At 42.8% G+C, this 13,218-nt stretch overlaps 1 protein-coding gene across 1 annotated transcript in view; it reads left to right on the top strand.

Moving 5' to 3' along the window:
• TANC2 (tetratricopeptide repeat, ankyrin repeat and coiled-coil containing 2) overlaps nucleotides 1-13,218 on the top strand; it is a 190,794-nt gene that overhangs the window by 63,231 nt on the left and 114,345 nt on the right. Inside the window, exons 4-5 of the mRNA XM_082194652.1 lie at nucleotides 644-715; nucleotides 6,103-6,285. Coding sequence (XP_082050778.1) covers nucleotides 644-715; nucleotides 6,103-6,285 — 255 coding nt within the window. The remainder of the gene's footprint in view (nucleotides 1-643; nucleotides 716-6,102; nucleotides 6,286-13,218) is intronic.

Genomic DNA, 13,218 nt, shown 5'->3' with positions numbered 1-13,218 from the left:
TTTACTTCAATGCACATTCTAGTTTGAGTATGCCATTCATTCTGGTATATATGTATTGACATGTTTATCTATTGTAACTAATCTGGTAATTTGATCAATGAGAATGACGTGTGGTTAATTGCATAAGATTTCCATGTCCCCATTTATCCACAAAGGTTTATTTGCATGTTCGTTTCTGCTGCTGCAACTTTTTTTTCTGAACAGCCGCACAATATAAGAAACACTTGTGTATTATGATTGCTTGGATAATAAATTCAGTGTCAAGGAATATTTCATAGAATAAGCAGCTGGTTTTCAACTACTGGTTTTATTTTGAATATTATCAACTCCCGATACTTCTTTCGATCAGTTTATCTAAATGGTTTAGATCTCTCTTGTAAAATTAAATGATGGGCATTGTGATTTTGTCCAGATATTTGTGGAGGCATTGGGAGACTCTTAAAGTAGATTTTGGGGGCCTTGGGTTCAGGGACTAATGACACGAACCAAAGAGATTTTGCTCTTGGGTTGCTTTCTTCCTCTTGCAACCAAAAGAAAACCAGCTGGCCTCCTAGCCTGATAGTGATGCTACTGGAAGAGAAGCTGCGTCTGCCAGATCTATCTGCCTTGCTGATTTACTTGTGCTGTTTTGGTTCCCCTGCAGATGGAGGAAGCGAGGAACCATCAGACCGAAGGCAGGCAAGCATAGACTACTGTCAGAGCCATTCTGGGCAAGGTAAGTAAACCGTGGATTTCCAGATATTACATATGCCTTGCATAGCCCATTTGTGATATTATATTTTAATGTATTTCAGTCTGCAGCGATGCACAGTCTTTTTAGAAATGCCAAACATTTAAGGATGAAGATAGACTCCTGTGAATAGTTTTATGCATGTACTTCCGTTAAATGCGATTTAGACAAAATAATGTTCTGTTTCCTTGAATTCGTAGCCCCCACTTCTCCTTTTGTAGTGGGCTTTGTTGAGTATACTTTATTGGGAATCGGGAATAGAAATATGCATATCTGTTGGATAATGGGATATGATAATGCAGCAGCAGCTTTCTTCAGAGAAAATACCACATCAGAATGCAGTTCAGTTGGGCTGCTTCAAGAAATCAGTGGAAACATATTCTGAGCACTAACCTGCTTGCTCCACTAAATCAGATCTGTGCCAGCTGTTTGCATACTTCCTCTTTTGCTCCACCTGCAAAAAAATTCCACATTTATTTATTTTGAAGCATTTAAAATACACTTGATAGTTTTAAGTTCTCTAAGCAGTAGACACTTTAATTTCTAGGAAGTAATTAAATCAAAATATGAAAGATGAACCTTCGTCTCATATCTTGAACATAAATCTAATTAAATACCTGATAGAAAGTTATCTAATTTTCTGTCAGTAACTTATTAGCTACACAGATTGTGGAATGTCTGTATTACAAGTAAGTTAGCAGACTGTGACATTGAAGATTACTTCATTTTTATTGTAGGTCTTCATTGTTCCAATCCAGAATATGGCCACTTGGTCATTCTTGTGGCCGTGCTTTGGGAAGAAGGGCAGGATATAAATTTAATAAATACATTATAACAGTATTAGCGCTAATACCTCTCTAAGGCAAGATGAGCCAATGGGTTGTACCCAGCAGTGTCAGTTTGGTTTGTGCAGAAAATCTCATTGCACAAGGTGACCCTGTAGTGGAACAAGTTCAATGTTAACTCTCTTTAGTTTAGCAGTACAGTGGTACCTCGGGTTACATACGCTTCAGGTTACATACGCTTCAGATTACTGACTCTGCTAACCCAGAAATATTACCTCAGGTTAAGAACTTTGCTTCAGGATAAGAACAGAAATCGTGCAGCGGCGGCGCAGCGGCAGCAGGAGGCCCCATTAGCTAAAGTGGTGCTTCAGGTTAAGAACAGTTTCAGGTTAAGAACAGACCTCCAGAACGAATTAAGTTCTTAACCCAAGGTACCACTGTACGTTGGATAGATAGAGCCCATGCCTGTCTGTTTTTGTTTTGTTTTTTACAATTGTAATAAGTTCTCTAATCTAAACAGTTCTCTAAAACATATACAGGAGGCAATCTCCTCATCATTGTTTGCATGGCTAAATAAACAGAGTGTGGCTTTCCTTGGAGGAGAAGTAAAGAACGGAGAATGAGAGAAGTGGATGAGCAATTGAATCTGCAACACTTAATAGGAAGGACTTGGGAATATATTTTATTTATTTATATAGGGATTTATATCCTGCCTTTCTAATGCACGCAACTTACTCAGGGTGGCTTTCTGTAGTTGAAACCATAACCTCATAATAAAATAACAATATACAAAACCAGGCAATGTGAGATAAGATAGGGACATAATAAATAAAAATAAACATAATTGAATAAAACATTATCTATACTGTAAGGCAAAACCTGCTGGGATAAAAATGAAGAGTCTTCCAGCTGTTGGAAGATGGCAAGAGAAGGGACCAGTTCAGCCTCATGGCGCAAAGAGTTCTGCAGTTTGGGCATAGCTACTAAGGAGGCGCTTTCTCTAGTCCCTGTCAATTGTGCTTACGCCATGAGTGAAACAAAGAAGAAGACTGTCTGTCTGTCTGCTTGTTTAATTTGTATACCACCGTATACCTGCAGGTCTCATGGCAGTTCACAGGATAAAATCAGAATATAAAACCACAAAATAAAAAATAAAAATAAAAACAGAAACAGAAACAACCCAATACCTCCCTCCAAACACATTTTAGGGAAGTTTTTAATGTTAGTGTTTATTGTATTTTTAATATTCTGTTGGAAGCTGCCCAGAGTGGCTGGGGAAACCCAGCCAAATGGGCATGGTATAAATATTAATTATTAAAAGGGCATAGGGTGTCAGTCAACTAAAGGCCTGGTTATAGAGGAGCGTTTTTGCCTGGTGCTTAAAAGTGTATAATGAAGGTGCCAGGCAAACCTCCCTGGGGAGGGCATTCCACAGACAGGGAGCCACCGCAGAAAAGGCCCATTCTCGTGTTGCCACCTTCCAGAACTCTCGAGGAGGGGGCACACGAAGAAGGGTCTTGGAAGATGATCTCAGGGTCCAGGTAGGTTCATATGGAAAGATCTGTGGAAATGGACAGGATGAGATGGGAGGAATGGCCTCTAATGTATCCTTGATTCAAGCTATTTAGGTCTCTAAAGAAATCACCAACACTTTGCATTGTGCCAAGAAACAGATTGGCATTCAGTGCAGTTGCTGCAGGAGAGGCATGGCTGTCCACTTACATTCTTGTTGATTCATTCTGGACCAAGTGATGTCTCTGAAGACTCTTCAAAGATAGGCTCATCTAGAGTGCATTGTGATAATCCAGTCTGTATATGATTAATGCACGTGTTGGCATGGCCAGGTATGATCTCTACAGCAATGGGTGCAGTTAGTGGCTCAGCCTAAGCCAGGTATAAGCACTCCTGACTGCAGCTGCCACCTGAACACACATATGCTGAGTTAAATCCAGGAGCATCCCCAAACTGAACCTGGTTCTTAAGAGAAGTACAGTACTACCCCAAACAAAGCACATTGAACCCCAGCTTCAGATTTTTGTCCCTTCTGACCCAGAGCACTGCTGCCTTGTCTGGATTACGTTTCAATTTATTAGCAGTTTTGCCACTTAAGCTTTTTACTGGTTTCAGAAGTTAACCTTATTCCCTGTCCCAGTGGGTTGCTATTTGAACCTTGACTGGGGGATCCAGTTGGTGCATTGACCAGAATTTGGCATGGTATACACTGGCCTTAATTGGATGAATTCAAATGCTCAGTATTTCTTGCTAATTTGTATCTGTGCCCAGAAGGCATTCATTTGAGGGATTGGGCACTGTTTCAGTTCTTCTGATCAAGGCAATCCAGAGAAATGAGCTACTTTGTGATGTGCTAGTCGGTGCTAAACCCACGTTGGCAATGCAATTTATAAAACTGGCTCCCCAGGCTGAGAACAGGGATGTCCTGAAGGAAAACTGGCTTCTTTTTTATCATAGAGTCCACCTGAGAGCGCAAGGCTTTCACTATGGAAATTTAAAGATTTTCCAGTTTTTGATAGTTTTAGGACATTCCCGCCCCCCTTGTCAAGGACCAGCTTTCCTCAGAGTTAATATTTTGGGAGCCACATTAGGGTGAGTAGAGCCAGAGACAAAACTAGAATCATAGGACTGTAGAGTTGAAAGAAATCCCAATGGACATCTACTCCAGCCCCCTGCAATGCAGGAATCTCAGCTAATACATCCATGACAGGTGGCCATCCAACCTCTGCTTAAGATCTTCCAAGGATGGAGAGTTCAAAACCTCCCAAGGGAGACCGTTCCACTGTTGACCAGCTCTTGCTGCCAGAAAGTTCTTCCGAATGTTTAGTTGCAATCTCCTTTCTTGTAACTTGAATCCGCTGGTTCAAGTCCTACACTCTAGAGCAGGAGAAAACAAGCTTGCTCCATCTACCATGTTACAGGCATTGAGATATGATTTATGTGGAGATTGTTCAGTTTGGTTGTGTACTTTTGGATGTTTTATTTATTATGATTATTTTTGTTAAGTTTATAATTATGTAATTTCCCCCCCCCCCGTGTTGTAAACCAGTACAGTGGTACAAACTTAATTCATTCTGGAGGTCTGTTCTTAAGCTGAAACCATTCTTATCCTGAGGCGCGCTTTTGCTAATGGGGCCTCCCGTTGTGCATGCGCTTCTGGCACACAAATTTCCATTCACATCCTAGGGCAAAGTTCACAACCCGGAGCAATTGCTTCCGGGTTAGTGGAGCTCGTAACCTGAAGCGTTCGTAACCGGAAGCATTCACAACCAGAGGTACCACTGTAATAATAATAATAATAATAATAATAATAATAATTTTTATTTATACCCCGCCCTCCCCAGCCAAGGCTGGGCTCAGGGCGGCTAACAAGCAATAATAAAAACAAGTTGAATGAATACAACTTAAAAACAAGATTAAAATACAACATTAAAATATTGAAACATTGAAACATTAAAATATTAAAATGCAGCCTTATCACAGGAGGAGAAAGGAAAATGAAAAAAGAAATAGGGGGGGGGGATCAAATTGGCTCCAAGCCAAAGGCCAGGCAGAACAACTCTGTCTTACAGGCTCTGAGGAAAGAAAGCAGATCCTGCAGGGCCCTGGTCTCATGAGGCAGAGCGTTGCACCAGGCCGGAGCCGGTGTTGAAAAGGCCCTGGCTCTGGTTGAAGCTAATCTAACTTCCTTAGGGCCTGGGACCACTAGGGTGTTGCTATTTATGGACCTTGAGGCTCTCCGTGGGGCATACCGGGAGAGGCGGTCCCGTAGGTACGAGGGTCCTAGGCCGTGAAGGGCTTTAAAGGTCAAAAGCAGCACCTTAAATCTGACCCTGTACTCCACCGGGAGCCAGTGCAGCTGGAAAAGCACTGGGTGAATATGCTCCCATGGCAGGGACCCCGTGAGGAGCCTTGCTGCAGCATTCTGCATCTGCTGGAGTTTCTGGGACAGCTTCAAGGGCAGCCCTCTGTAGAACGAATTACAGTAGTCAAGCCTGGAGGTGACCATCGCATGGATCACTGTGGCCAGGTCGGGGTGGAAAGGTGGTGTAATGGGAATTGGGGTTGCTTGTGCGTAAACTGCAAACTGCTCCAAGCTAGCCGGGTAGCTAAAACCTTCCCCGGTTGACAGCCCTTGAAACGCGACTGTCTTAGTCACTGGCAGAATCCGTCAGTGGGCGGGACCTAAAATTCTTCTAACATAAAAGTTGCTTGACTCCAAGTCTCCTCCTAGATTCTCTGCGTGGAAGCCTTCTGCGCAGCGTGGGCGTGCCAAGCGGAGGTCCTGTGCTCTCTCCGCTGATTTCACTGGAAGAGTCTCTGAGCCTCCCCTCCGCCTTCCTCTCAGCTTCCCCTTTCTCCCTGGTGTCCCCTGGATTTCTTTCCCCCAGGGAAGCTCTCTCTCTCTCTCCTTGCTAGTTCCCTCCCCTGCATCACTGGAGCGACTTTCCTCTCCTCTTCCCTCTGATGGCAGTTCCCTGACAGGTGGCATACAAATTTAAGACATTATGTATGTATTTTAAACAAGGAGGCAATCCTTGGTTAATGATATTTTATTTGTTATATTTCTCTCAGGTGGCAGCTCCACAGAGAACGACTGTGCTTTTGAACCAGAGTATGCTATCCCAACACTCCCAGTGCCTGAAGGTATGCAGCACATTCGGATTATGGAAGGCATGTCCCGCTCTCTCCCATCCTCCCCATTACTAACACATCAGTCTATCAGTGTTCGGCTCCAGCCCATGAAGAAATTAACTGGTAAGGAACTTACACGAGTTGAGTGAGTTTGAAATGTTGAATAAAGGTTGTTTCCACCATCCCACCGAAAACTTCCACTCAGTTTCTTTCCACAAAGCTCCATTGATAATCCCCCTTGTCTGAAATGGTACAAGTTGAGCAAGTTTGGGCTGTATGCAATATTCATGTTAGAAGTCTTCTACAAACAAAACAAATTGTATTGAGTACCTTGCAATATTTATAAGAAGTGGGATAGAAATCGACCTTTTCTCTGTTCACAGAAGTCTCATATTCTAGTGTGATCAAAAAAGAGAACAGGGATGCCGTTGAGCTCCCATTGAGTTTTCTGGGATAAGTAAATGGCCCATAACCTGGGACATACTACATACTTGAGGGTTCAGAAGTTGCTTCTCTCCCCAGGCCCTGGGATTTCCTGGTGCAGATATGGGGCATAGCCCCTTACAAGCCAGCTGTGATCCTGGTTACAAGTCCTTTTCTTTCTCTCATATAAGCAAGCAGCTGTCATTCCTTTCTGCGATGGAACATAAGGAACTGCAGTTGCAGACAACATTGCGTTGGGGTGCAAAACTGTATGCCCTGGCCCTCTGAAATGGGTATGGCACTTCTCTGCACTCCTGGCTTGTATGAACAAAACAAAATAAGAACCAAGTTTCTGAGGTGGAAATTTTCCACCCTTTATATAATTTCAGTAAAAGGTAAAGGTAAAGGGACCCCTGACCATTAGGTCCAGTCGTGACCGACTCTGGGGTTGCGGCGCTCATCCCGCTTTATAGGCTGAGGGAGCCGGTGTACAGCTTCCGGGTCATGTGGCCAGCATGACTAAGCCGCGTCTGGCACACCAGAGCAGCGCACGGAAATGCCATTTACCTTCCCGCCGGAGCGGTACCTATTTATCTACTTGCACTTTGACGTGCTTTTGAGCTGCTAGGTTGGCAGGAGCAGGGACCGAGCAACAGGAGCTCACCCCGTCGTGGGGATTCGAACCGCTGACCTTCTGATTGGGAAGCCCTAGGCTCTGTGGTTTAACCCACAGCGCCACCCATGTGCCAGATATACTCAGACTTCACTCAAAAATATAACTCTTTATCTTCTGCTCAGGGCCTGAACCTGAGGTTATATTTGTAGGGAACAGAGGCAAAGGCCAGGTTTGGGAAAGCAGACATGGTCTCGTATTTTGCTTCGTCTAAAGCAGAGGTGTGGAACTTGTGGCCCTCAGGATTTTACTGGACCCTTAGCTCTTTTCAGCCCCAATGAGTGTAGCCAGTGGTCAGGGATGATGAGAGCTGTAGTCCAACAGCATCTAGGGGGCTGTAGCTCCCCACTTCTGATCTAAGATAATGGCGTCAGTGATGTTGGGCAGGAAGTAAGGGCTAGAACTCTCAATTCCTTCCTCAACTCTACTATTCATACCTGACAGGGCTTGAATTAGTTGTTAATTAGGGCTGTCATGCAATAAAAGAAAACTTAATTGATTCATTGTTTGAGCTTTAGTTGATTAATCAGTTTGCATAAATATGTATATTAATAATGCAGTACTTCTGAAAAAAACTATCTTTTTAAAGATGATGCACTTATCTCACAGCAGACACCATGACAGATGCTGGCACATCAGCTACAATATTTGTTAGTAGTTAAATTTTTTTTTTTTAAAACCAAAGACACTAAAGTGCAAACAATATAAAAATCATCACAATTCTCATATACTTTATCTTAAATAATGGCAAGTATTTCTTTCTTCACTTTTTCATGTGGTTTGGCCTTTTTTTGCAACCGATCTGAGCCAATATTTCAACAATGACAATTGATTAGTTTTTAAACTCACTTATTTCTTTATTTCACATAAATACCACTTGATAGTTTAAAAATAACAATCTTAAAGTGGTTTACTAAAAGAATAAAGCAATATAAAATACTTTCCCAACCATCTCTACATGTGAATTAGAAGCAGCAGTTTATTGTTTCCTTTGTTCTTCCCACCTGCATCCAGAATGGAAGGATGCCAAAGTAACCATTAAATCTTTGACACCAGTTTGGCTACCCAACCTTTCATTTTTCTACCCTACCAGCCTATGCATTGTGTTGGCTGAGTCAAATAAAAATGCTTTACTTAATTGCATTTCTGGAAGAATATACATGGTCTCCTAACTGCCAGAGCAGATTATCTATTAGTGTGTTCTTCACTTGATGTGTTTTTAAAACAAAAAGTTATCCCAAGGTGGCAATCAGGATCCTAAAAACTTTTTTAAAAGCCCACCACTATTTAAAATGTTAAAAACTAGAAGAGTAGCACATATCATTTCAGACCAGTGATTCAAACAAAACAGTTACCATATTTTTCGCTCTATAACACACACCCGACCATAACATGCACATAGTTTTTAGAGGAGGAAAATCCATAGGCATGCCACCTGTAGGCATTCCCTCCATAACACGCACAGACATTTCCCCTTACTTTTTAGGAGGAAAAAAGTGAGTGTTATGGTGCAAAAAATACGGTAAATGTTATCACACATTAAAGCATAAAGCAAGAATGATGTACAGTCATACCTTGGGTTACAGACACTTCAGGTTACGGACCGCCAAAACCGGGAAGTACACTGAAGTGTACTGGAACGGGTTACTTTCGGGTTTTGGCAGTCGCACATGCACAGAAGTGCTAAATCGTGCTTTACGTATGCAGAAGCGCCGAATCGCAACCCGCGTGTGCACAGACGCGCCGCTGCAGGTTGCAAGCTCTGCGGGTTGCAAATGTGCATCCCGCACGGATCACGTTTGCAACCCGAACGTCCACTGTAATAGCATTATTATTCCTGCTGTTCAGCTAGTTAATTCATAGTTACTTACAAATGTCAGTGATAAGGCAGTCACTTCCTTTTGGCTTACATGATGTGACACAAAGGGGAAAGGGGTTGGGAGAGTGGAGGAGGGAAAAGCAGAGGTAGCTCCAAAAGTTGCTGGTTTTTCAGCAGAGTGGATGGAGAGGCGCTGCAGTCCCATCTCTCTCTCTCTCTCTCTCTCTCTCTCTCTCTCTCTCCCCTACACCCTTATGGAATAGCTATTGTACATGACAGTTGAGGGAGGAGCCAGATGGAGCTTGTTTTACAGCAGAGGCTGCCATTCAAAGAATAATTCAAAATCCAGCCCTTCATTTTTAAACAAAGGTGGATTGTAGTAAAAAGGTCTCTGAAACAATGAGGGAGACAAATTGAAATGGAGTTCCACAGTGACAAGGCCACGACTGAAAATGCCCTGTTTATTATACCTGCCAATGTGTCCAATATGGTGGACAAATGAACATGGTCATTTGGTGACCTTAATGCCTGGACATATTTAGGCTCAGGAAACTGTATAGGGTAGCTTCCCGCAGCCTAATGGCCTCCATATATTTTTGATAGCTCTCATCACTCCTGATGAGGCTAGTTTAGGGCATTAAAAAGGTCAAGACCATTTAGTAGGCTCTGAACACCCGATGCTCACAAGTGTCCATCGGCTGCATTCTGTACCAGAAGCTGCTGGACTGTCTTTAAAGGCAGTTCTATGTAACGTACATCACCATAGCTTAATCGGGACATAACCAGGATATGAGTAATTGAGACAAAGTACACCATTTCCAAATAGGGCCTCGGACTGGTGTTCCACCCAAAGATGGTAAATGACACCGCAGATGCTGCCTGTGCCTCCCCAGATAGCGCCGAGTCCAGGAGGACCTCCAATATGCAAAACTGAATGGTTCAGAGAGAGTGGAATCCAATCCAGAACCAGTTGCAGACCTCCATCTACATAGGCTGACCTTTCCTCCCACAGTACCGCTGTCTTTTCAGAGTGGAGTTTCAGCTTGTCAGCCCTCATCTATCCCAAAAAGGGACGCGGGTAGTGCTGTGGGTTAAACCACAGAGCCTAGGACTTGCCGATCAGAAGGTCAGCGGTTCAAATTCCCACGACGGGGTGAGCTCCCGTTGCTCGGTCCCTGCTCCTGCCAACCTAGCAGTTCGAAAGCACGTCAAAGTGCAAGTAGATAAATTGGTACCACCCCAGCAGGAAGGTAAAACGACGTTTCCGTGTGCTGCTCTGGTTTGCCAGAAGTGGCTTAGTCATTCTGGCCACATGACCCGGAAGCTGTACGCCGGCTCCCTCGGCCAATAAAGCAAGATGAGCATCGCAACCCCAGAGTCGGTCACGACTGGACCTAATGGTCAGGGGTCCCTTTACCTTTACCTATCCCAAAACTACCTCCAGATATCTGTCAGTAGGTGGAAATGAGAAGTAGAATTTAATGTTATCAGCATTATTCCAAAACTCCAGATGACTTCCTTTCCCACCAGTGGCTTCATGTAAAAAGCTTGGGGACAAGATGGTGCTCTGAGGCACCCTAAGGTGCCATGAGGTAGAACAGAAGTCCTCTTGCGCCAGCATCTGGATTCATCTTGCAAGGAGGAACCACATCCACCACAGTATTCTGCTTCCCAGATTCACTCCAGCTAGATGAGCCAGAAATAGACCATGGTTGAGACACCCAGGGAGAACCAACAGGACTGCATCCCTCCCATCATCCACCAGGTCACTCAATGCTGCTGTTAGGATATTCCTTCAATCTTCTATTTTACTGAACTTTCTTAAAAGAGACCAAATCTGCTCTTCCTCTGTAAGAGACCTGGGATGAGAATTATGCCAGTTGAGGCTTTTGGAATGTTGGAGTGTGGAATTGACACAACAGGATATATTTGACAACATTCTTCTTAATTCAGATTTCTCAGGTGTCCTACATTTCATGAGTATCTCTGCAGTTTCAGGAAGTGTACTTAGGCTGGTAATTTTTTAATGATCTTTTTGTAGTTGTAGAAATAAATTAATATTTACAGAAAAAAAGATACTACTAAGAAGAAGAGAAGAGAAGAAATGGGAAAACACCCCCCCCTTAATCTGACTATAATTGAAATATAATTGAAATGTTGTATCTTTTGTGCTTCTCTGGATTCAGTAATCCTATCTAGCACATTGTAGCTTTTACTTAATTAAAATAAATGGAATTAGTTTATTTTATTTAGTAAATTATAAAGTACTTAAGCCTCATATTGACACTTTCCATTGGAGGTTTCCCCATCATGGTAAGACCATGTCAGACTAGAAGTGGTGTAGAATTGCAAATCTTCTTCTGGCTATTAAACAATAAACAAAGGTGTAAATTCATGCAGCCATTTCAATCCAATTTAGCTACTGTGATAGAAATGTTATGATTAATCCTCTCATAAAATGTTGTTGTTGTTTTTGGAATTAATTTTTTAATCCTGGTGTGGCCTGAAATTAATCAAAATGTGAATTTATAATCCCTACATGTCCTACTTGTCAGATTTGTAACATAACCTTTTTGACACCATCTCTGCCTGAAAAATAGTTTTGTCACTTGTGGCAACAAATTGTCTATGATGACAAAGTATAGAAACTTTATTGGTCAAGTTATAACCTAATTGGAGAGCTAATCTGGAGTTGTTAGATCACAGGGACCTGGGTCACATCTCTTTCACTGTGGGACCTTGAGCCAGTTACTAGCCTTGTCTTTCCTACCACAAGTGACTATTTTGAGAATCAAATAGGATAACTATTACAGGCACTCCTGAGTTCCTTAGAGGAAGGTAAGAATACAAATTTGATAATACGAATAAAATATATTTGGTGACTGAATTAACTGTGTCCCTATGGAGAAGTGAATGCTGTTTGACAGAAAAATAAGGCAGGCCTACGTGGTGCTTAGATTTTTAAAGTTTCCATTTTGTAACATATCCATAGACAAAATTAATGGAAGATATGGCTATCAAGAGCTACAAGTCACGGGGGCTATATTAGCATTAGTATTGTAGCCAACTGCAGTATGCCTCTGAATGCCTGTTACTGGGGATCATGGATGGGAAAGTGCTACTGCTCAAGAATTAGGGAGCAGAAGAAGCTGCAGATGGACTCAGGGTTGTCTGATGGCAAAGGTGCCAACGCAGAGAACTAGCCCATCCGAGAATACTGTACTTAATAGGCCAGAGGGTTAGCAGGTTGCCTTTGCAGGTTGAGCCAGGATGTCATAACGGAGGACAGGTTGGGTACATTTCTCTTCTTCACAGGCAAGATAAACCCATAATGCTATCTTGAATAAAAGGACCGCAGGGTGTCTTAGCTATCCCTGCCGAACCTGGAATGCAGCCAATTCCTTTGCCAAGCAACTCAGAGCCTTCAGAGAATTGTTGGGGGTGGAAACGGAGAGAGGCATAAAACACAAAAATAGTCTGCTGTGGGTGGAGTAATGCTCGATGAACATATAAGGTGTGTGGTTTTATGAAGAAGCTGTGAAGGAGACTGCATCATGGCCCAAAGGCACAGGAATAAACCTGTAATTCTTAGCTACTTATCTTCACTTGCATGGTGCAAGAAACTCTTCTATCTTTCCTTCAATATGCGTTTGTAAGGGGAACATACCATAGACACATGGTTTGGAAAAATGCAGAACGGTTTGAGAGTCTGACGAGAAAGAGTAATATTGGGGAAAACAGCATTGCTGTTGTCACAATTATTTTACAAGCAAGTATGGTGATACCTTGGACTCATAATGAAGGAAAATAATGCAATGTGATTTTGTAGATCAAATGTGTGATTGATATTCTGGAAAGTCAAAAAACATCAAACATCATTTCCAAACATATAATATAGTAAAGGTAAAGGAACCCCTGACCATTAGGTCGGGTCGTGGCCGACTCTGGGGTTGCGGCGCTCATCTCGCTTTATTGGCCGAGGGAGCTGGTGTACAGCTTCCAGGTCATGTGGCCAGCATGACTAAGCCGCTTCTGGTGAACCAGAGCAGCGCACGGAAACGCTGTTTACCTTACCGCCGGAGCGGTACCTATTTATCTATTTGCACTTTGACGTGCTTTCGAACTGCTAGGTGGACAGGAG

This window comes from Podarcis vaucheri (genome assembly GCF_965113315.1).
Source record: "Podarcis vaucheri genome assembly, chromosome: 13".
In the NCBI taxonomy this organism is placed as follows: Eukaryota; Metazoa; Chordata; class Lepidosauria; order Squamata; family Lacertidae; genus Podarcis; species Podarcis vaucheri.
Note: the sequence above shows the minus strand (reverse complement) of the source record. Positions and strands in the feature narration are given on the sequence as shown.